The sequence below is a fragment of the Odocoileus virginianus genome, chromosome 11 (genome assembly GCF_023699985.2).
Source record: "Odocoileus virginianus isolate 20LAN1187 ecotype Illinois chromosome 11, Ovbor_1.2, whole genome shotgun sequence".
Lineage (NCBI taxonomy): Eukaryota > Metazoa > Chordata > Mammalia > Artiodactyla > Cervidae > Odocoileus > Odocoileus virginianus.
In genome coordinates, this window is record NC_069684.1 from 65,177,089 (window position 1) to 65,200,604 (window position 23,516).

General features: G+C 39.7%; 1 protein-coding gene across 1 annotated transcript; it reads left to right on the forward strand.

Annotated features, from left to right (window-relative positions):
• The first annotated feature begins 16,562 nt into the window (after positions 1-16,562).
• On the forward strand, positions 16,563-20,675 carry RGS1 (regulator of G protein signaling 1). Its single transcript, XM_020894178.2, has 5 exons — positions 16,563-16,750; positions 17,116-17,196; positions 17,603-17,664; positions 18,992-19,155; positions 19,845-20,675. The coding sequence occupies exons 1-5, from the start codon at positions 16,614-16,616 to the stop codon at positions 20,028-20,030; spliced, it is 630 nt and encodes a 209-aa protein (XP_020749837.1). The 5' UTR covers positions 16,563-16,613; the 3' UTR covers positions 20,031-20,675.
• The last annotated feature ends 2,841 nt before the right edge of the window (positions 20,676-23,516 follow it).

Consider the following 23,516-nt stretch of genomic DNA (forward strand, 5'->3'; position numbering starts at 1 on the left):
TGTTAAACAGACAATGGGGATAATGACATTTGTCTCAAAGGATAATTAAGGACTAGATCTAAATGGGATCTAAAATGTCTGAGGTAATTTTACATCTATTATCTCATGTTATTATCAGCTATCATTGTTACTTTTATGAGTTGTGTAAGATGATTTCTATACTGAATTTGAAGGGAAAAAGCCAGCATGTGTGGCTTAGGGCAATATGTCTTTGAAATCACTGGTCTACATAAATGTACAAAAATTGACGCAGAGAGCTGTGCCCCTCAGGGCATCTCCTTATAACCAGCTTCTTCCAGGTCACTTTCCTCCCCTGAGTTTATCGCTTTCCAGATCACAACACCAAAGGACCCACAACCTGCAATTAGTCTTGAATGTGATTTATTTTCAGGTACCCGTATCATGGCAAGGTTTCTTTTATGGTCAAAGTATTGCAAATATAATGTGCTACTTCCTGCAGTGATAAGAAGGGGAAACTGGTATATGCTATTATACAAATGAATTTCTAGACCCACCTGTGACACATCCAGACTTGGGAGTTACTGTTTGACCTAAGTACACAAACAAAACGAGCAGTTCTTCCTTAACTGTGAGTGGGGTTATGAAGGATGGAAAGTGTGGTCTGGAGGTTAGGACAAGTGGTTGGAAGTCCTGCTCCCCGGAGCCCTCATCCTCTGACAATCACACGCTGGCTGACTTCAGACTGGTCATTTGACCTGCATGAGCCAGTTTGTTCATCTGCCCTGCTTCCTTTAAACCTCAAATGCATCATGCCAAAGAAAAAAATCTAACATTTCCACTTTAAAAACTGTGCAAATCCCAGTCCTTGATAATCAATACAATCATTCGACTGTATTATAAATAATACATTATATTATATGCATCAGTAAATGCATTAAGATCAGCACAGTAGTTCTCTGAAGGTCAAAACAGCAATCAGATGAATTTATGAAGAATACAGTTTTGATATGAATGGGTTGTTGTCAACATGTAACGTCATAGTAAGGAGTTCGGACTAGGTAACATTTATATCCACATAAAAATGACACAAAACCTATGGTCAGTGGGTTTAAGGATGTCACCAAGCTGGGGATTTCTTTATCCAAAGGCCCACCTACTATTCCAGGGCTCTTAAGACACCAGACTATAAAGAGCAGCGACCCCTGGAGTTAGGGGATGAGGTGCCTCGTGAAGGCACAGGGGCTGCTGCGGTGAGTGCCCCACTTGGCTGGAGGGGCCTGGGCAGGGCTCATCCATCTCCCCAAGTGGAGGAGGCAACGCTGGGAGCTCAGGGAGACCAGAGAGGTCGGGGTCAGCAGGGAAAAGCCAGAAAAGAATGAGCCGAACAGAAAAATGACTCTAAAGGTTGCTAAGGGTTCCATGTCAGTTGAATACTGATAATTGCTAATCTGTGATGGAACTACCAGAGGCCAAGGAAAGAACCACTTAGAAGGATAAGTGTATTGTTAACAATACTCAAGGGGGCTTCTCAGGTGCTACTGCTGCTAAGTCGCTTCAGTCATGTCCAACTCTGTGCTACCCCACAGACAGCAGCCCACCAGGCTCCCCCGTCCCTGGGATTCTCCAGGCAAGAACACTGGAGTGCGTTGCCATTTCCTTCTCCAATGCAGGAAAGTGAAAAGTGAAAGTGAAGTTGCTCAGTCGTGTCCGGCTCTTCCTGACCTCATGGACTGCAGCCCACCAGGCTCCTCCGTCCATGGGATTTTCCAGGCAAGAGTACTGGAGTGGGTTGCCATTTCCTTCTCCACTTCTCAGGTGGTGCAGTGGTAAAAAAAAAAAAAAAAAAAAATCTGTCTGCCATTGCAGGAGACATGTCTTCAACCCCTGGGTCAGGATGATCCCCTGGAGGAGGAAATGGTAACCCACTCCAGTACTCTTGTTTGGAGAATCCCATGCACAAGAGGATTATCTGATGGGTTACAGTCCATGGCGTCACAGAGAGTCAGACATGACCAAGCCACTGAGCATGCACAATAGTCAGAGATCACATGGGGACAGAAATAGTCCCAAGAGCCAGAGCAGAAGTCTTAAAACTCAAAGAATATTTGCTAGAGTACCACAAAAGGCCTCATCTTAGAAGCAGGAAAAAATAAACCTGTGACAAGTCATTGCTTTGACCCCACCTAAGAAAGCCTGACCTGGAAAAATCAAAATGTTTTCAAGTAACTTAACTGTTACTAAGAATATGGGGCTTCCCGGATGGCTCAGTGATAAAAAATCTGCCTGCCAAGCAGGAAACACTGGCTCGATCCCTGGGTCAGAAAGATCCCTTGGAGAAGGAAATGGCAACCCTCTGCAGTGTTCTTGCCTGGGAAATCCTATGGACAGAGGAGCCAGGTGGGCTACAGTCCATGAGGTCACAAAAGAGTCAGACACAACTTAGCAACTACAGCAACAATAAGTAGAATATTCATAAGAATGAAAAATATGTGGCATCAAAAGAGGTAAATGACTCTGGCATGCTATCAAAAACTACCAGGTAAGCAAGAAGCCTGGAAGACACAATCCATCATGATGAAAAAACTCAGTCAGCTGCAACTTCTCCAGAAATGATACAAATAACACAACCAATATACAAGAGCACTGCAACGGTCATCATAACTCCATCTCATACGGTCCAGAAGAAGACTGAAGATGTTAAGGAAAGATACAGGTTTTAAAAGACACAAATTAAACTTTTCAAGATGAAAACTGCAATATCCAAAATGAAAAACACAACAGTGACAATGTCATATTATACCATTAAGACTAAACCTCAAAGGAGAAAATAGAGTATGTGTGTCTGTGAGTCCCAGTCATCACAATTCCTGAGAAGAAAATTACAGGCAGAGTCTCAAGGTTTAGAAGCTTAAAATTTTATAGATCAGCAGAGAAACTTGAACTGGGATGTAAAATACCCTCCCACTGAGACCAAAAAGGAGAAGAAAAAAAAAGAGGGAAAAATGACTTTAGATGGGAGATTTTGATTTTTTCCTTTTAGAAGCATTAATGGTGTGTGTGCATGGGTGTGTGGGTGTCTGTGACTTTCCTTCAGAAGGGGAAGGAACAGAAATGAAAGCCAGGCAGAGGGAGCAAGGAGGTTTTCCCCAGTGAGGGCAGGTCTGCAGAGGAGGGCCGGGCCCAGCTTGCAGAGATCCCAGGGATGAAGTGAGAGGCAGAGGGCCAGGGGCAGACACCACAGAACAGACCACCACCAAAGGGGGGCAAGATGGGTCTCCAGACCAGCAAGACGGCTGGCCCTTGGCACAGAGAACAGGAACAGGCCAGGCATGTGCAGTGGGTGGAGAAGGATTCTCTTCTTTCTCATGGTCTTAACCACGTGGATTGTCTGTGTGATCATGGGAGAGTTATTTAATCTCCCCGAGCCCCCATCTTCTTATCTAAAATGGAAATAATTATGTAGACCCCATGAATGGCTTTAAAGACTAAGTGATACAACCTCCTAATCAGAGTGCTCAGTAGCATCTATGCTCTTGGGAGCTGGGATGCAGGCGGGGAGGTGTCTAAGTAAAAGCGAGCTGCAGCAACCAGACCCACAGACTCGGGTCCTTAGCACCTGGACAGAAGAGTAAGCTTGGCGTGATGCCTGCATTGACCTCTCTAGAATCTTTGTTTGCTTCTTTTTCTAACATGTGTTCAGTTAATCTCGAAAAGCTATTTTTTTCACATTTAAAAAGACACTGCAAATAATATGATTGCAGGTATCAGTTCAGTCGCTCAGTCGTGTCAGACTCTTTGAGACCCCATGGACTGCAGCACGCCAGGACTCCCTGTCTATCACCAACTCCTGGAGTTCACCCAAACTCATGTACATTGAGCTGGTGATGCCATCCAACCATCTCATCCTCTGTCTTCCCCTTCTCCTCCCACTTTCAATCTTTCTCAGCATCACAGTCTTTTCCAATGAGTCAGCTCTTCGCATCAGGTGGCCAAAGTATTGGAGTTTCAGCTTCAGCATCAGTTCTTCCAATGAACACCCAGGACTGATCTCCTTTAGGATGGACTGGTTGGATCTCCTTGCAGTCCAAGGGACTCTCAAGAGTCTTCTCCAACATCACAGCCCAAAAGCATCAATTCTTCTGCGCTCAGCTTTCTTTATAGTTCAACTCTCACATCTATATATGACAACTGGAAATATCTTTTAAAATAACCTGATGGGAAAGGTGCTCTGGCTTCGGAAAGCTGTGAAGCAGTAGCAGCACCCCATGAGCTTCTGCCTGAGGCTCTAGGGAAAGGCCTGTTCTGCTGGGAATCCCGGTCACACCCACAAATTCACTAAAGCCTTAGAGCTCAGAAGACTGCCTTGGAACAGAGTATCACAGGGAGTGCTAGGATACAGCTCCTGAGGCAACAACTAGGAAAACACAAACAGAAAAATACCCCAAACATAATATTTTTGTGTAAGTACTTCTTTAAAGTTTTACTAATGAAATGTTTAGTTTCTCCCTGCCCTGCGTACTAAAATATAATTGGCATATAAGACTGAACCAGTTGTAGGTGGGCACCATAGTGATTCAACATGTGCATATATGGCCAAGTGGTCACCACAATACGCTCAGTCAACAGCCATCACCTCACACAGTTAAAGAAGTTTTTCTTGTGATAAGAACTTTTAAGATCTAGTCTCTAAGCAACTTCAAATATACAATAGAGTACTGCTAACTGCAGTCACTATGCTGAGCCTCAGATCCCTGGGGACTTACCACCTGGGAGTTTATACCTTTGACCTCCTTCACCCATTTCCTCCACACACACCACCCCCCAACTCTGTCAACCACCAATCTGTCCTCTATCTATGAGTAGTGTGTTTTTTTAGATTCTACTTATAAGAGACTGCATGCATGCTCAGTTGCTTCCATCATGTCCGATTCTTTGTGACCCCATGGACTATAGCCCGCCAGCCTCCTCTGTCCATGGGATTCTCCAGGCAAGAATACTGGAGTGGGTTGCCACGCCCTCCTCCAGGGGATCTTCTGGAGCCAGGGATTGAACCCACGTCTCTTCTGTCTCCTACACTGGCAGGTGGGTTCTTTACCACTAGTGCCACCTGGGAAGCCCAGCATGAACATGGCAGGGGTGCAGATATCATTTCAATATAGTGATTTCAAAAAATGCCATATTTTTATGTTTATTTTGGCTGCACCACAAGGCTTGTGGGATCTTAGTTCCCCAACCATAGATCAAACCGGGCCCCCCTGCACTGGAAGCACGGATTCCTAAGCCCTGGACCACCAGGCAATTCCTTGCCATATTTTTTAAGATGCTGGATGATTGTAGAAGCAAGAGGACTGGATGAATGAAAGTGTAGAGAGAAGTGCCTTCATAGGTGGGCTGAGATGACTGGCCATTTTCTCTGCCACAGCCAGCTACAGGGAGAGGGGAGGATCTTAGACCAAGCAGAGGAAAACCCCAGAGTGGAGAAGATTTTAGCAGAGGATCCAGATGGGCTGACATAGTGGATTAGAATCTAGAAGAGGCCCAAGCATATGACCAGTCTCCCACATAGGACAACTGCCTTGTGCTTCTGCTGCCTAGGGGATTGGACATCTGGTCTTGAAAAGCCAAATGAAACCTCCAGCACTCAGCTGTGTGACACTGGCCCTATGGCTCTGTGATAAGAAGCCTACAGTGCACAATTGCTGATGAAAGCAATCAGGAAAAAATGGGGGAGTCTTTTCATTGCCTCATCTCTCTGGAGCATGAACTCCCTCCAGAAAGCCTGGAGCCACATGACTTCACCCTTCTCTCACATCTTCATCACCCAGGGACTGAGGCTCCAACTAACAAACGTTGGAAAGGGTGAAGGCAACTGGAGACATGCTGATTTTCTTCTCTTTCACTGCTGGGCACCAAATGATAACTCAAAGATAAGTTGTTACACTGGTAAAAAATATTTGAAAGTATTAAGAGTGAATATGAGGAAATACCATATGTCAACACTGCATTATAGAGAGAAAGGAAAGAGGTGGTGCAAATAGAATTTACTAATGGGGAGATAATTTACAGTAACAGACTCCACTTCAAACAGTAACGGTTAAGGTTTGTAATATAAAGTCATAGTTATAAAGACAACCAGTTGGATCAAAAACAGAAAACCTTCAAATGAATCAGGAGGAATATAAAAGCAAACTAAAACAACAGTAGCAAAAAAAAAATCACACAGACTATATACTTTAAAATGATAAGAACAGAGAACATAATATAAGGTGGTGAGACAAGAAAGTCTGGTCATTTTCCTTTTCTCTTGTACAAGAGACGTGGAGGGCTGTTACACAGGCTGGCACTGTAGCTTGTGGCTGCATCAGCGCCCCAGGACCCTCTGCATTTCTGCCCCGCCATCCTCACCATCCTCACCACTGGCTTTCATCCTTTGAAAGCTCTTGGTGGCAAGATGGCAGCTGACGATGGCAGAAGGACAGGGACAAAGGACAAAGAGTCTGGCCTCTCTCAAAAGTGCCTGGAACAGTAAGTGGCACATGATAAGTGTTATTTGTTGACTGATCACATGTTTCATGACCCTGCTGATACTGGGTTAGGTGCCACTTTACATGCATCCCCAGGCTGTGCTTAACCCTACACTGCACACAAGTTTTGAAATTTCCCACTTATTTGTCTCTCTCCAGAATAAGATTCACCCCTGTGTTCCTTAATACTGACCACAGCAAAGAGCACGTAATAAGCACTCAGTAAGTATTTGTTGAATAGTTGAAGAAATGAGTGCACATCTCAGCCCTTTACACCTGAATCAGCAAGCTTTTTTCCGCGCCTCATGTGTGCCAGGCATTGTTCTGGATGTTTGAGCAAAACAGATTCATTCTTATTTGTTATCCCTGGTGCCTCAGATGGTTAAGAATCTGCCTGCAATGCAGGAGACCCAGATTTCATCCCTGGGTCAGACAATCCCCTGGAGTAGGAAATGGCAACCCACTCCAGTACGCTTGCCTGACGGGCTACAGTCTATGGGGTCACAAAGAGCCAGACACGACTGAGTGACTAACACAACACACAGAAGAAAAAAGAAGTTTGCTTAGAAGAAATTTGTGTTGTTTATACACTATAACTGCAAAACTATAGATTCTATGGGAGTTTTGGAGACCGAGCCCAAATAAGCCCTAAATTTCCAATTAACCAATGACACATTTTGTCTTCTCTTCTAATTTCACAGAGAAAATGAATAAAGGTAAAGGTCTCACAGTGAAATCAGGTAGCCATAGTTCATCTGCACATTCAGAAGCCAATGAACTTGGGAAGATAAAGAGGGGAGAAGAGAAGAGGGGGGAGAAGAAAAGAGGGGAGAGAAGAGTGTTTGAGAACAAAAATGCAAGGGTTTTTAGGGGGAAAAGGCAAACTAAACAAGTAGAAAAGGGGGAGTGAACAGGGTTTCTGAGAAAGAATAAACAAATCTGGATAATGGCCTGTTTACTACATAATGTTTGGCACAGTTTAATCATTAGCTAATACCAATTACTGCCAGAGTTAGGCTGTGGCTAAAATAGACTTTAATTTGATGTAATCATGGACACTTGATGTTGTCGGTGAGATCGCTGTCCTCATCCCATAGCATCTCTGCAGTCAGATGCCCCTCTGGTTTCAGACACATTCTCGGTTGCCCAGACATGCTCTCTGTGGACTGACTCACATTTGACTTGATTCTTGGCTATGGTTTCTGCCAGGAAAAGAAAAAATAAAAAAATCCCTCAACACTGCAAATCTCTTTCACTGTTCTGAAGTGATCTACTGTGTAAAACAACTCTGCTTATAAAAAGAGAAGTGAAAGGTAGTCTTTCTCTCTGGTATTCCTGGCATTAATCCCTTGTGTTTTTCCCACACCAGGGGGAAATCTGTATAAAGGGGGGGAAGTCTCACTTTTAGGTCTTCTCAGAATTTTTCATTGTCTATACAAGATGAAGAACGAATCATTGAAAGATGTAAAGGATGAATTCTAACATGTAACCACCTATAAGATTGCTGTTTTATTAAAGACTGTGGCTTCCAGGATTGAACAGGATCATGTAATTTCATGATGCAGCTGCTATGCTCTGAAGAGGTTTCAGTTTCCTCGGGAATCAGCTGTTGTGTCATGGTGAGCAAGCCAGTCAGGAGAGGGACAGGTGAGTCTGGAGATCACCACCGATGCCTCCAGCCCTGCCGGGACATCTGAATTCTTATCCCACTCCGCCCCAGCTTCCCTGCCTTCTTGCATGCATCCACTCTCTTGCTGTAATGAAGTGTACATTACTAATCACTTCACTCTTTGTATTGCCCGCTCACTCTTTCATGTGGGGGAGGCAAATATACCTCAACCTTGCTTAAACAGAATGTGAGAAAAGAAACCCCGGGCTAGGAAAATGGAACAAACTCCCACACGAACCAGGCTGCTTATAATAGTTCTGTGCACTGTCTTTGGTGTGTTAAAATCTCACTGCCTCAATCAAGAGCCTGGGCAAAACAGAATTGCAAGAGGAACCAGCGAGAGAGTCATAAACAAGATACCAGATCAAGATGAGACAGAATTTAAAACCTGACAGTGATAAAGAAAAAAGGCAAATGTTTCTCTAAGTAAAAATTATCTGATTTTCATAAAGAAAATAACAAGAGTGTAGACCAGGTTGTAAATGCATGTATCCTGATCTTCCATATCACCTGAGACAAAGGATAAAATAAGATTATGTGCCTGATCTAATTTTGAGTTCCCATCAAATATATAGTCCTGGCTTTCTGCTTCTAAAAATCCATTTGAAAGCAAAACACATAGGAGGAGAAAACAGAGACAGGAAGAATCTAGAAGAGGGGCTACACTTGGAATTATTGAATAGAACCTGCCCAACCGGGGCCAGCCATTGCCTCAATTTGGAGATATCCCTGGTCTAAAGCAAATTCATACTTTACAAACATTCTGAGGCCTAGCTTAAGCTTCGTTGGCCTTCAAAGAGTGAGATTGTTCAGCATTTCCTTTTATCACTTGAGGTACTCCCAGGATACTTCAATTATCGTCCTGTTTGCCTGAACTACTTCATCCTCAAAACGGGGTCCCTGACACTTGCAGCCATGAAAATTGCATCTTAACAACAGACTTCACAGCAGAAGCTTTCCAGCACTCCTAACTCGAAATGAAAGAACTGAGCGCTTTCCAACCTCATCACAGATTGGCTCAGAATCCAGAGCTGGAAAAGGTCTGCAGTTGGGAGTGACCAATATTTCCAGCTATGAGTATCCATAAAAAGCAGATGGTGAGAAAATTAGATTGGGGCTGGCAGAAATAGTCTGTGATAGTTCCACATCGTTAACATCTGAACGTACATATCTCTAGCAGATTAGTTTACCAAAACACACTAGCTAAAAGCAAAAGAGAGACCCATGACAAATAAATATTGATAGAGAAAGGAATGGTGTGGAAGACTGGCCCAGTGAATGCACAGCTGCTATGCCAGGAGACCTGCCTTTGGAGCAGTTGGTATGCCAAATTTACTGCGTTTTAAGAAGTCTAGGCAAAGGGCCCTTGCCTAGGAACAGAAGCGTAACATACATTACCTATAACAAATTACATCTAAACCCTAATTTTTCTGGGTCTAGTCTTGATCACCATAGAATCTCAAAAGGAGCAAAACTCTCCCTCTACCACGATCATGGGGGAAACTGCTTAAGGCTCTCGTTTGACTTCTACTCAGAGGAAACTGGTAAGTAGTTAGCTGATACAATCAAACTCACAAATCAGGCCAAAGTTGGAGCTTGGTACTGAAACCACAACCCTTTGAAATGAAGCAAGATTAGCACATTACTAGGATTTAAGGGACACAAGACCTTTCATTTAATTTTTTTTTTTTTAGGAAAGGAAAAAGGGGATAATGAATCAAGACTACTGGAAAAGTATAGGCACAGGAAACTGAGGACCACAGACCATCTGACCCATGAGAGTTGTAGACTGGGTCACCACTGACTTCAAGCTGTTCACCTAAGAAGGAAGATTATGACTTATTTTAAGAGTATGACATTTATGATGAAGTAAGTCTCCCGTGGGTCCAACATCACTACTTAGTAAAAAAAAAAAAAAAAAGTAAATAAACATGAAAGCAAACATTAGAAAAGACATGAAAAAATGCAGTTAGGATAATCACAAGAAATGAGTGGAAAGAATAGAACATGTCAGGCAAGATAAACTCTTTCAGGAAAATCACATAATTAATGGAGAAAAACAAAGGATATAAGTCGCTGTTGTTAAGCATTTAAATGTGTGGCAAAAGCAAAGGCAAATCACTGGAATCAAGTTGTTAGAAACTTGAAAAATTAACATTGTCATTTATTGAAGCTATTCTTTGATAACTAAAATATACTTTCCATTACAAATGGCCTCTCCAATCTGACCTTTGAGCAGCGTTGCCTTTGCATTTATGTCCTGTGTCATGAAACAGAACGTTCCAGTCCAACTGCAAATGTGTCAGTGTTCTTGTAGCAGTTTCCATTTAGCTGAACTTGTGAATAATGCTTGCTTTAGCACTGGCCCAATTTTATTTGCAAAGCATAATCAAATAAAGTCTGACAAGACTACTCTCTCTTGTTGAAATGATTACAAATCATGGGTGAAAATAAATGAAAATGAATCCAATGTGCAGGAAGGATATCAGAGATAATAACATTAAAGGTGGGCCTATCGATAAGAATGTTATTGGTAAGATGAGATCCAGGGTGAGTGAGGTGAATCACATGAGCCCAGTTCACTGAAGGTCATTTTCTTATAATCTCTTAAATTATAGAAAGGAGGTGTTAGGTGTTTACTATAAGTAGATTAGAACGGGGTGAGAAAAAGAAACTAGATTCTTATCTTGCTCAGTCTGCTATTACTGAGATCACTGAAATTTCCCAAGTTGCAAAGATCTTCTCTTATAAAACCTATCAGTTGATTTCTTCATTTAGAAAATAAAACTGTAAACATGTCTAAAATGTTTGATCTTTTTCTTCATCAATAATATCAAGTAAGTAACAACGACCCCATCAATGTTCTACTTAGAGAAAACTCTTTCCAAATTTACCTTTGTTGAAGCTTTTCAAATAAATTCTATGACATGTAGCTGAATAAATTCTATGACATGTAGTGGGTCAGTGGCCTTACCCACAAGCCTGGAGAGTGAAGGAGACAAAACAGACCCAGGTAGTGACCTTAACTTAAATCCCTAACCAGTGAGACTTTTTGCAAATTCAACAAAGTTTTTCATAGACTCTTTTAAACTCCACAAATTATATGGACCTACATGCAGAAAGAATCTTAAAAGAAAAAATAAGAGGGGATATATGTATACATATAGCTGAGTCACTTTGTTGTGGTGAAGTGAATACCATATTGTAAGCCAACTACAGTCAAAAAAAAAAAAAACTGCAAAATTTTGTATCTTCAGATCCATTCTTCCATGGTCTTCATGTATGTAAGAGGTATCTACTTGCTGAAGACCATTTTCTTCACTAGAGTTATTTGTACTTTCCAGGGGGTGATGCTCTTGCATGCAGAGACAAGCAGAATAGCACACACTGACTTTGTAGTAAATGGCAATAGGACGTTTTTAGAAAAATGAAGTACAATTGATTTACAATATTGCGTGAGTTTCAGGTATATACAGCAAAATGACTCTGTTACGTGTGTATATATACACACACATATATGCTTTTATTTCCATTCTTTTCTTACGGATTATTATAAGATATTGAATATAGTGTCCTACAGTAAATCCTGTTTCTCTGCTTTATGTATGGTAGTGATTATTTGTTAATCCCATACTCCTAATTTATCCTTCCACCTGCTTTCCTCTTTGGTAACCATAAGCTTGTTTTCCATGTCTGTGAGTCTGTTTCTGTTTTGTGAATATTAACAAATTTATCTATACTATTTTTTAGATTCCACATACAGGTGGGATATTTGTCTTGTCTGACAATTCATTTGTATGACGATCTCTAAGTCTCTCCATGCTGCTGCAAACAGCAATGTGTCATTCTTTCTTACGGCTGAGTAGTATTCCATTGTGTATTTGTACCACATCTTCTTTACCCATTCATCTGTTAATGGATATATAGATTGCTTCCATGTCTTGGTTACTGCAAAAAGTGCTGCTATGAACATTGGGCTACGACTATAGCTTTTAAAATCGGAGTTTTTGTCTTTTCCAGATATATACCCAAGAATGGAATTGCTGGGTCATGTGGTAACTCTATTTTTAGCTTTTTAAGGAACCTCCATACTGCTCTCCATAGCGGCTGCACCAGTTTCCATCCCCACCAGTAGTGAAGGTGTATTCCTTCTTCTCCGCCTCTTTTCCAACATTTATTATCTGCAGATTTTTTTAATGTTGGCCATTCTTACTGGTGTGAAGTGAGACTTCATTGTAGTTTTGATTTGCATTTTTTAAAATAATTAACAATATTGAGCATCTCTTTATGTTCCTGTTGGCCATCTGTATATCTACTTTGGAGAAATATCTGTTTAAGTCTTCTGCCCATTTTTTGATTGAGTTGTTTGGTTTTTCTGTTATATTGATGAGCTGTTTGTTTTCATATTTTGGAAATTAAACCTCTGTCAGTTGCATCATTTGCAAATATTTTCTCCCAGTTCATAGGTTCTCTTTTCATGTTGTTTATGGTTTCCTTTGCTGTGCAAAAGCTTACAAGTTTGATTAGGTCCCATTTGTTTATTTTTGCTTTCATTTCTTTCGCCTTAGGGGAGTGATCTGAGAAAATACTGCTATGATTTATGGCAGAGAGTGTTTTGTTTAGGTTCTCTTCTAGGTGTTTCATGGTGTCATATCTTATCTTTAAGCATTCTTGAGTTTATTTTTGTGTTTGGTGTGAGGGTGTGTTCTAATGTCATTGATTTACATGCAGCTGTCCAGCTTTCCCACTACCACTTACTGAAGAGACTGTCTTTTCTCCATTATATAATCTTGCCTCCTTTTTAGAAGATTGATTGACCAAAGGTGTGTGGGTTTATTTCTGGGCTGTCTATTAACAGCGCTTTTCTTCTGTCCCACAATTTCAGAATTAGCCCCTTCTCAGTACATTCCTCTGTGATGGCACTTTCCACTCTGATGACCTGCTTAATTATCAGTCTGCCCGACTATACTCTACCCCTCTTTGGACAGATATTTATTCACCTTTGTATCTGCAGTACTTTGGTCTGATACATTGTAGGACTACCATTAAAGTTTATTAAGTCAAAATATTTTGTTTAAATGGATCAAAATTTCTGTTCATGTCACAGAATCTCACCACACAGATGTATTTCTTCTTTTAAAATACAATCTTATACTCATTATTTTCTCCCGTGATTCCTAATGCCCACAGTAAAATGTCAGCAGTGCTCAACATCAGTTTAATCTATATCAAGATTGGAAAAGTCATTCAACAAAGCACTCCCTACAAGGATTCAGGCAGTTGGAGTAGAAACTGAATGTAAAATTAAGTCAGCAAAGATGAAAATTTATCCCCATTGAAACTGATAGCCATAATCTTAAATGTTTTATTGAACCAATCTCCTAGACATTTTAAAATGCAACACTGGAATTTTTAATGCATAATGTCTCTCTGCTTATGACACCATAATGGTAGATGTATATCATATACATTTGTCAAAACACAAAGAATATATTCAACACCGAAAGTGAACCACAACGTAAACTAAGGATTTGGGGTAACAATGATGTGTCAACGTACGCTTATCATTGATTGTGTAACAAATACACCACTCTGATGTGAGATATTGATGGCGGGGAAGACTGCGGGGGAGGTGGGGGTGGAAGGACTATGTGGGAACTCTGTACATTCAGTTCTATTTTACTGTAAAGCTCCAAAAATAAAGCATTAATCTTTTTTAAAAAGATAACATGAAGTATTCCTTTTCTTAGGACTGCAATCTGGTTACTTAAGCACAGTTTCACAGAAGAAATACACAGACAAGATCATGTTTGTGAGAGCCCCTGTTTATCCTATTGACTTTTGTTAAATCCTCTACAATTTCAGCCAAAGTTATTGATTAAGTAAAGATGCTATTTGTCATTTCTTAATAGATTTCACAAAAAGGAGCCAGACAGCAACACGTGGTATGACGGACAGGAGACTTCGGTGCCATGCCATGGACCATCAGCCCTGCTGACAACAGTTCCTCTGGATCTGCCCAGCCCTGATACACACAGGCTCTGCATGTGCTGCCAAGCAGCCTTTGAAACCACAGCTACATCTGTGTGCCACTGAAGTGGCTTCAACAGCCCACTGTGAATTTCAGAGGGATTTCTCCCCTCCCCCCCAATCAGGAGTTTAGTTCTCCATTTGGGCTTCAAAGCACACAATTGTAACTGCATGAAAATGCTTGAGCTTGAAAGTCTATATCAAGGTAGCAAAAGATTGGTTCTTTAAGGAATCACTAATATGTAAGTAAGAGAGACAAATATTTGTTTTCTCTCTCATACCAGAGCTTCCTAACATGCTGTCAAGAGAACATTATTTGTGCAAACTATTTCCATACTTACTGAGAGTTCAGTTCTCAAAAATGCTAGGACACTGCTGCACACCACCCACCTCCATTCAGACGGATAAATGTGCATTAACATACTAAAGGTTCTCAGAAGGTCAGCGGTGGTCAATTTTAAAAGTTTATTCAGCTGTAACTCAACATTTCCCAAACTTCTGTGCTTCCAGAACCATGGCGACAGCTGGTATCATAGTTCTAATAATACTTATTAACACCCAAAGGAATTACTGTTACAGAAACATGCTTTGCAAATTATTAGTATATTTTGATAGCAATAATAGTGGCCTTTAAAAATAAACTTTAAATCACTGTTCTGTAACATACCGTGTCCACAATTATCTAGAGGAATGAGAGGTTATTAAATAAATAAACATGAGCAATGCTGAAGATTTTAACTGAAAAGTAACTATGGACTGAACTACAAGAAGCACACAAATGAATGCCTTTATGTCACCCATCTCTGAACTTCATCATTTTTGTCTGGGTAACTTCCAAAGAAGCCCCCTTATTTTACTAGTTCTCTTCCTAAATGTATCACATTATCTTTTGAACATCAAATGTTAAGTACATTTTCAAATATAAATGTGATTCCTTCAAATATTTTTTATCCTAATGACAGAACTAACATAGTAAGAGTAACACTCAATTCCCTTTTGTCAATTATACCTAATACCTTCAGAAGCTTCTCTAAGTAAAATTCATTGTCTTTTCAGGGGTAAAATATAAACTGGACACTCCATAAATAAATCGCACTATATATACAAACTCTGTAAGAGCTTATATTGAACCAACCCCTCTTCCCTAATTAGTCATTAGTCATCTGGTTTCAGGAGACCCCAGTTCAATTTCTGGGTTGAGAAGATCCGCTAGAGAAGGAATAGGCTACCCACTCCAGTATTTTGGGGCTTCCCTTGTGGTTCAGCTGCTAAAGAATCTGCCTACAATGTGGGAGACCTGGGTTTGATCTCTGGATTGGGAAGATCCCCTGGAGAAGGAGAAGGCTACCCACTCCCGTATTCTGACCTGGAGAATTCCATGGACTGTATAGTCCATGGGGTCACAAAGAGTTGGACACAACTGAGCGAGTTTCATTTTCTTGGGGTTTTATTTTAATTCTTGATTTTTATTAAAGCTAGACTATATCTCTCCAGAGATACTGTCAAAATTCAGAAGATCATCATCTAAAAATTATATTATTGACCTAGCCGAACATATTCTTATTTTTATCATGAGCAGCTTTTATCCTGATACTGTGCAATTCTTTTGTATCAGTATATTTGCATATTATGTCATATTTCATGTTAATGATTCTTTTGTTTGCAGTTTTTTTTAATTTTACTTTATTCTTATCCAAAGCAGTAGTATACAAAAAACTCAGTTTGATATATTATTATTTTTTAATTAAATATTAAAATTCATGTGTTCCTTAAGATCATCCTGTATGTCATGAGTAGAATGTCTAGCACACATCTTGGAAAACACAGAATGGAAATTTCTTGCCACGGAAATAAGGAATGAGATGTGAAGTAGGGAAAAGTTAGGATAACTTCTCATAACTCTCCTTCCTACCAGATCTATGCACTGCACAAATAAACTAAAAAGTATTTCTATACACTGCTTTCTGAAAGAAAAAAAAAAGTCTTTTAAAATACTGTGATCAAATGAGTTTATAGTTAAGGACTATCCCAATCATGGAGGGGACCCATCTCTAGGCTCCATGATACAGTAAATCCACCAAATGAAACGTTTCATTGAAACATGCAGTCTTTATGAAAAAACAAGCATCCTCCAGAACCAAAGAGTGATTTAACATGTGGTATGTGTGTGTGCCTCTGCAGGTCTAATTTTCTTTCTTTCTGTTTAATCAAGTGACCTAGTCTCATCTGGTTAGGTTTCAACCGCAAACATCACTGTATGCTCATTTTTTTTCAAGATACACGTCACAACACACCAAGAAAGGGGGAACTTCCAGCGTCTGTGGCAACATCACTTGATAAACAGACTTGTCTGCACAGCGAGGGCCTGTGAGCCGTCACTATATAAAGCGGCAGAGACGCGGACTCACAGACATTTGCCTCTGGAGACGATGCGAGCAGCAGCCATCTCCACATCAAGGTTAGACATAATGCCAGGCATGTTCCTCTCTGCCAACCCAAAGGAACTGAAAGGAACTGATCATTCACTTCTAGACGACAAAACGCAGAAAAAGAGACCCAAGACTTTGTAAGTTCCTTCACTCTTTGAATGAATTTGGACTTAGGTGATCTTTAATGGCAGAACAATTGAAAATGAATGGAAGAAAATATGAGCCTTTTTAGTTTAGCTAAATCAGAGCAAGGACCTCTGTGAATTTGGTTGTATATTTGGTTGTATTTAAAAGTGAATCATGCTAGGCTGTTAAATGAAATGGGAATTCTTCCAGACTTTGGCTCATAAAAAGTGGCTCACTCTTTAACAAAGTAATATGTTGTATCAGCTTTTTTTATTATGACCTGATTCCTTAGAGAAGTTTACTTCATGTTCTTTTCTTTTTAATAAAAGGTATTGTACTGAAGAAACATGACTATTTACTTTTGTGTCTTTTGTAGTGGAATGGATGTGAAAGCATACCTGAGATCTATGATCCCACATCTGGAATCTGGAATGAAGCCTTCCAAGTCCAAGGACCTGTAAGTATACTAATACATGGAACTGTCACTATATAAGCAGCCTATGCATTAGCTCTATATTCTAACATGACAGTAATACTAATATAATGGACTTCATTTAAGTAACAAGCCTAATAAGATTAAGCTACATTAGTACCAATGTAAATTAAATACAAATGTGCATGCATATATTTGCTATTTATTATACTGTTGGGGTATATTTGGATATTTTTCACATTTTACTGGCAGATACTTTCATAACAATAGTAATTCTAAGTGAATTATTGTTTTCTTATAGATAAATTTTAATAAAATTTATTAGTCATAGAGTCTTAGTTGGGAAATTATCAAAATGCAGCAGCATTCTAATTTCATCTGTGCTTACACACAAAAATACTAATGGATGTAAATATTGCCCCCCTTACAGGCTCTCTGCTGATGAAGTGAAGCAGTGGTCTGAATCCCTGGAGAAACTTCTTGCCAACCAAAGTAAGTGCAGATTCACTGTCGAATATCTCTGGCTTTATCTCAGTGTGCAGACAGACTGGACAGACTCATTAAAATCGAGTGCTGTGGGTGGAGGCGTGTGGAACGCCGTCCTCTAACAGTGGAGCAGCATTGACAGCTTCAGCACGCTACGCCTCCCTGAGGGGTCACATCATCTCAGTGCTCAGCGCTGCTGCCACCCTTCAGAAAAATGTGCCAAGGCAGCTAGTAACTTCCAGGGGTCGTTATAGTAGCAAAATTTAAAATCAGGCTGGGTCTCTGGAGTTTAAAGTTTTAAAAAGTCAATTAAACATCTCAACCACTATTTTCAAAGCTACCTAAAGGATGTGTTTTTGTACCATGGGATATAAGGAGCAGGATTCACTCAGTCCAATAATTATATTCTCCATTCACACATGCATTAAATCATTCATTCAGCCCACTTTTATGTGCGGGCATTTTTAGAAGCAACAAGGATTCAAAAGCAAAAGCAGTGTCTTGCTGCCTTGAAGGTGGTTGAGACACATGGCATATAATTGCATTATATAAAACATGACACATTATAACATAGATATGATAATAAAAGACTCTTTAAACCACAGTCTTGTAGGGAGTTTCTGATGAAGAAGGTGAATGAAATCAGCTTGCCTTAACCCTAATAATAGACACGGGATCCTGTTGAAATAGGACCTCAGTCAGGGACATAGATGGGCAGCTTGTCCCTACCCACGGAGCTAATCCTCTTCTTCCAAACACTCTCACATAGGGATCAAGTAGTTCAGTCTGGTTCATCTGCTTATTATCTGCCTTAGTTTACAATTCAGAAAAATAAACAATGCTATAGAAATGGCCCATTGAAAGGCCTCAGCAATATGATCAGTACAGCATACATATGTAACATACAGGCCTCACATCTTCTGACTTATGTGAGTTGGATGGAGAAATTATATTTGTTAATGATTAGCATGCAATCAATGCCTTTTGTCAATATTTTATTCCCTAAAATACTCTGCATTCTGGTTGGGTTGGTAGCATAAGAGATTGTTTTTTAATCTGCAGAGAAGAATTTTAATTTAATAAGCAGATGGAAATAAAGCACAGTTTTATAGCCACCACTAAGCAGTTGTGTGACTGTGACAAGTGAATCTGACCACAGATAAACTATAAATGAAGGGATCGCTAAGGCTGTCTACAAATAGTAATTTCAGCAGGAACCAACTCTCTCCTTTGTACACAGAGAATATGCTAGTATTTTTCTTGTAAAATTTCTCCAAGTTATTCATTTATTGGCTCAATTAATTTATCTCACCCCCTCACCCTGTCTTTTTAGCTGGTCAAGACGTCTTTGGAAATTTCCTGAAGTCTGAGTTCAGTGAGGAGAATATTGAGTTCTGGCTGGCTTGTGAAGACTATAAAAAAACAAAGTCTGATCTTTTGCATTGCAAAGCGGAGAAAATCTATAAGGCATTTGTGCAGTCAGATGCTGCCAAACAAGTGAGTATTTAGTTTATTACCATTAGCTTATATGTAAAGGAATTTCAATACAGGATAACATTCAACATAGTTGCAAAATGAAATCCTTTCTGAGCATCACGATTTTCACTGCTGTATATCTAAGTGTATTTCCATAGTTCAGTGCAATGATAATCTAATTTTCTATATCTGTGAAAAGATTAAATGAAAGATTGGTTTTGTAAAACAAGCTAACTTGATAGGGTAGGGTAAGGAGTACTGGTGACACTTACCAGAACTGTGTGTCAGGGGGTCCTGGATGAGCTGGCTAGGAAAAGAAGGGATTAGTGCAATACATGGGTTACAGCAGCAGAAGTATTTCCAGTTAGAAGTAATGCCCACTTCCTGCTAAATATTTCTGGTTCAAGCATCCTCTGCTCCTGTAAATGTGCACATCACTTTTTTGATGCATGTCTCACCTTATATAAATATTTAAGAGAGACCGTAAGTTAATTTGGAACAAAGATATCTCTGCCTCTTTGTGATATTTCTTTTTAACTCCTCCACACCTAGCATAAGGTATGTTTAGAATAGGCATGCAAAAGATATTTGAGCTGACTTAAATAAGAGTTTAGAGTCACCGTTCCCAGATAGTTTGAAAGCAACAGTAACATCATAAAATATGCAACAAACGAGAAGTGTATATGAACTAATGGGGATTTCTTTTTTAGATCAATATTGACTTCCGCACTCGAGAATCTACAGCCAAGAAGATTAAAGCACCAACACCCACGTCTTTTGATGAAGCCCAAAAAATCATATATACTCTTATGGAAAAGGACTCGTATCCCAGGTTCCTCAAATCAAATATATACTTAAATCTTCTGAATGACCTTCAGGCTAATAGTCTAAAGTGACTGGTTCCTGGCTGGAGGGAATTAGTGATGGTATCAAGTACAGAAATAAGGCAAGAGGATGGCTCCCTGGGGGAACACTTTGGCCTTTTTGGATGACTCACAGGCCCAAGGGAAGAACCCATGACTCAAAACAGATTAACGTGGAAGCTATCCAGGCTCAGGGCTGAAGAAGTGTGAGGTGAAAATTTAGTGATGGTAGAAGGAAGGAGATGCTGTGGTACTGTCATAAAATAAAGTGGACCTGCGTATTAGAACATCCCTCAGCACCAAGAAGGCCGGGTAACACTCGCCACACAGAAACTGTGAATAAATGTTTTGAAACTGATTAAAACATGCTGTAAGCTTCAAGGTCAAGTGGTATTTATGCTGCATAGTGTTATACAAAGACTGGATTGAGCTGCTGAAATTTCTTTTACTTGGATGACTATTTGAAAAGTCTGTGTTTCAGAATCTCCATTGCTGTTGTAGACAAAGTTTTTCAGTGTTGTTTGTTTGATTGTTTTGGGGGCTTGAAAGAAATGAAGATGAGAACAACATATTTAACTTAAGCTATTGCCTTAAAGCTGGAAAGTCAGGGTATATTTGTAAATTAAATTATCACAGTGTCAATAATAAATGTGTTTTGTATTAAAAATACAGAAACAATTTCTGTTTATATTTCCTTGCCATCTTTAAAATCTGGCATTTATTTTTCAGATTCAACAAAAATTTAAGAGTCTTCTACTTTCTTTCACCTCTTCAACATCAAAAACTATCATCCAATTAATTTATATTATATGTATTACGTGCATGTATTGGACAGAATTCATTAGTCTTCTCTCTTATATCACAATGTATAAAGATCAAACAAATATAATATGCTCTCATACAGTCAAGCTTCGAACTGATGAGAAATTGAAGTCTTTTAAAAAGGGATGGGAATTTTATTTCAAGAAGTCACCTAATTAACAACTAGTAGTTTATTATGTTTTAAAGCTTATAAAAATCAGATGTATTTTCTCATTTAATGTTTATAGCAATCCTATGAAAGCAGCGACTAGTAAGATTAAATTGCTATTTCCCAAATTTAACTATTAAAATTACCTAAGATGTTAAAAAACAAAACACCAATTTCAGGACCCTACTCCAGACTGACTGACTGAATCAGAATCCCCAAGGTAGAGAATTTATATTTTAAGAGGAAATTCCAGGTGGTTCTGAAGATGCTCTGGTTATCCAGGGTCAGGAATCCTGGGGTTAAGAGAGAGTCCTAAAGCCTGGAATTATACATAAACCTTCTGACCACACCATTTGTGCTCCTTCTATTGCACAACACTGCCCCCCACTGGCCAGAAGACATTTCCTAAATCCTCAAGTCTTCAGCAGTCCTAGGTGTTACCTAAGTAGGAACATAAAACTGCTCTGTAGGAACACCTACATAAAGATAATCAAGATGATGCATAGCCCAGCATACCCTGTAAAGTTGTATCTTCCCATGCACCCGTGTCCCACGTATTATTGAATCATCAGCCATCCACACAGCACAATGTAATACTGTGGACATTCTCAGTACATGCTAGGTTGTCATCAGGCACATAGCAATGGCGCAATATGTAGATGGCTTTTAAAAGTACTATTCCTGAATTTCCATGGGACAATCCAAATTGTCTCTACCTTAACTTAATTCCATGATTTAGAAGCTAGAACCATCATAAAAGAGGTTTAGGAGAGAAGTCCAGTTTCATCACCATCATCAGGTATTTTCTTTCCCTCACTCATTCCATCACCAAGTTCCCTCAGTTATCCTTCTATAATCTATGTGTGCAGTTGGCATGTCACTTGCTCTTTTTCTGTGCCCCCTGTGTTAAGATGGGATCTCACTGCTTGCTCATTCATGTGATTTGTTTCCTTTCTTCCGGACTCTTCTTTTCAATCCATCTTCTGAATAGCCACAGACATCACTTTCTGAGACTCAGATCTTGCCATGTCATTTCCCATGACATACAATATAAAGTATAAATTTCACTTTCTAGACTTAAAAACACTCCCAGTGAGATCTTCAAGGTATAATTTGCATGACTCCCCTCTAGGTATCCTTCCTACTTGACATCACTCTGCATTAATTGTCTTTTTTGAAGAAGCCTTCACCTTCACTTTCTTTGGTTAGTCTACTATCTCTACAAATGCTTTTTCCTACCTCCTTCTAATTTTCAAAATCCAATGGATTCTTCAAGGCACAGGTAGAATTACTCTTCCATAAAGGCTTTCTAACACTTTATATCACTATATAGTTATTTTCAATGTCTACTGGAGGTGACCTGAGTCTATATAAACACGAAACACTCTGTACCTATTTCTAGCACTGCTGTCATGTTAAATAGTTCAGGCCCTTCAAACTGTGAGGAATTAGAAGTGCCACTGCCTAATACACACACTGGTCATAAAATATATGGTTCTGGTCTTTCTCTTCATAAGATGTCAGGTTAAAGAGCCATCTGATTTTTGGACAGATAATCAAAACAAACATGTAAGACATTTCTTCATTTTCAAAATGACAAAAAAAGTCACCATGGCTGCAGAGATTCAAGATACTGCAAAAAACTTGAAAAGATTTCTTTTCATTGGCATTGCTTACTATGATGTGGATGTTTTATGAAATCATTTACAGAAATATGATTAGAGAAATCTGATCCACTCACTCCATCTGAGATGCTCAGCTAATACGCTGTGTTCTATTGTGATAGAAAAGCAGTGGCAGTGAACAATATGTATGATTTGTATGTACGAAAATCAATTCATCTAAAAATTAAAAACAAATATACTTTTCTCAGACATATTTTACATTAATCCTAATATGTATATTTTAGAAAAGTAGGAATCTATGAAGGTAGAAATCAGACCCACTGAAGTGCAATAAAAAGTACACATTTAGCTCACATCAGTTCAGTTCAGTTCAGTCACTCAGTCGTGTCCGACTCTTTGCGACCCCATGAATCGCAGCACGCCAGGCCTCCCTATCCATCAATAACTCCCGGAATTTACTCAAACTCATGCCCATCAAGTCAGTGATGCCATCCAGCCATCTCATCCCCCATCATCCTCTTCTCCTCCTGCCCCCAATCCCTCCCAGCATCAGGGTCTTTTCCAATGAGTCAACTCTTTGCATGAGGTGGCCAAAGGACTGGAGTTTCAGCTTCAGCATCAGTCCTTCCAATGAACACCCAGGACTGATCTCCTTCAGGATGGACTGGTTGGATCTCCTTGCAGTCCAAGGGACTCTCAAGACTCTTCTCCAACACCACAGTTCAAAAGCATCAATTTTTCGGCGCTCAGCTTTCTTCACAGTCCAACTCTCACATCCATACATGACCACTGGAAAAACCATAACCTTGACCAGATGGACCTTTGTTGGCAAAGTAATGTCTCTGCTTTTTAATATGCTGCCTAGGTTGGTCATAACTTTCCTTCCAAGGAGTAAGCGTCTTTTAATTTCATGGCTGCACATAG

Coding starts and splice junctions, on each gene's coding strand:
- RGS1 (XM_020894178.2), top strand. CDS start 16,614: ATGCGAGCAGCAGCCATCTCCACATCAAGGTTAGACATAATGCCAGGC. Junction 16,751..17,115: donor AAAAAGAGACCCAAGACTTT/GTAAGTTCCTTC, acceptor TGTCTTTTGTAG/TGGAATGGATGTGAAAGCAT. Junction 19,156..19,844: donor AGTCAGATGCTGCCAAACAA/GTGAGTATTTAG, acceptor TTTCTTTTTTAG/ATCAATATTGACTTCCGCAC.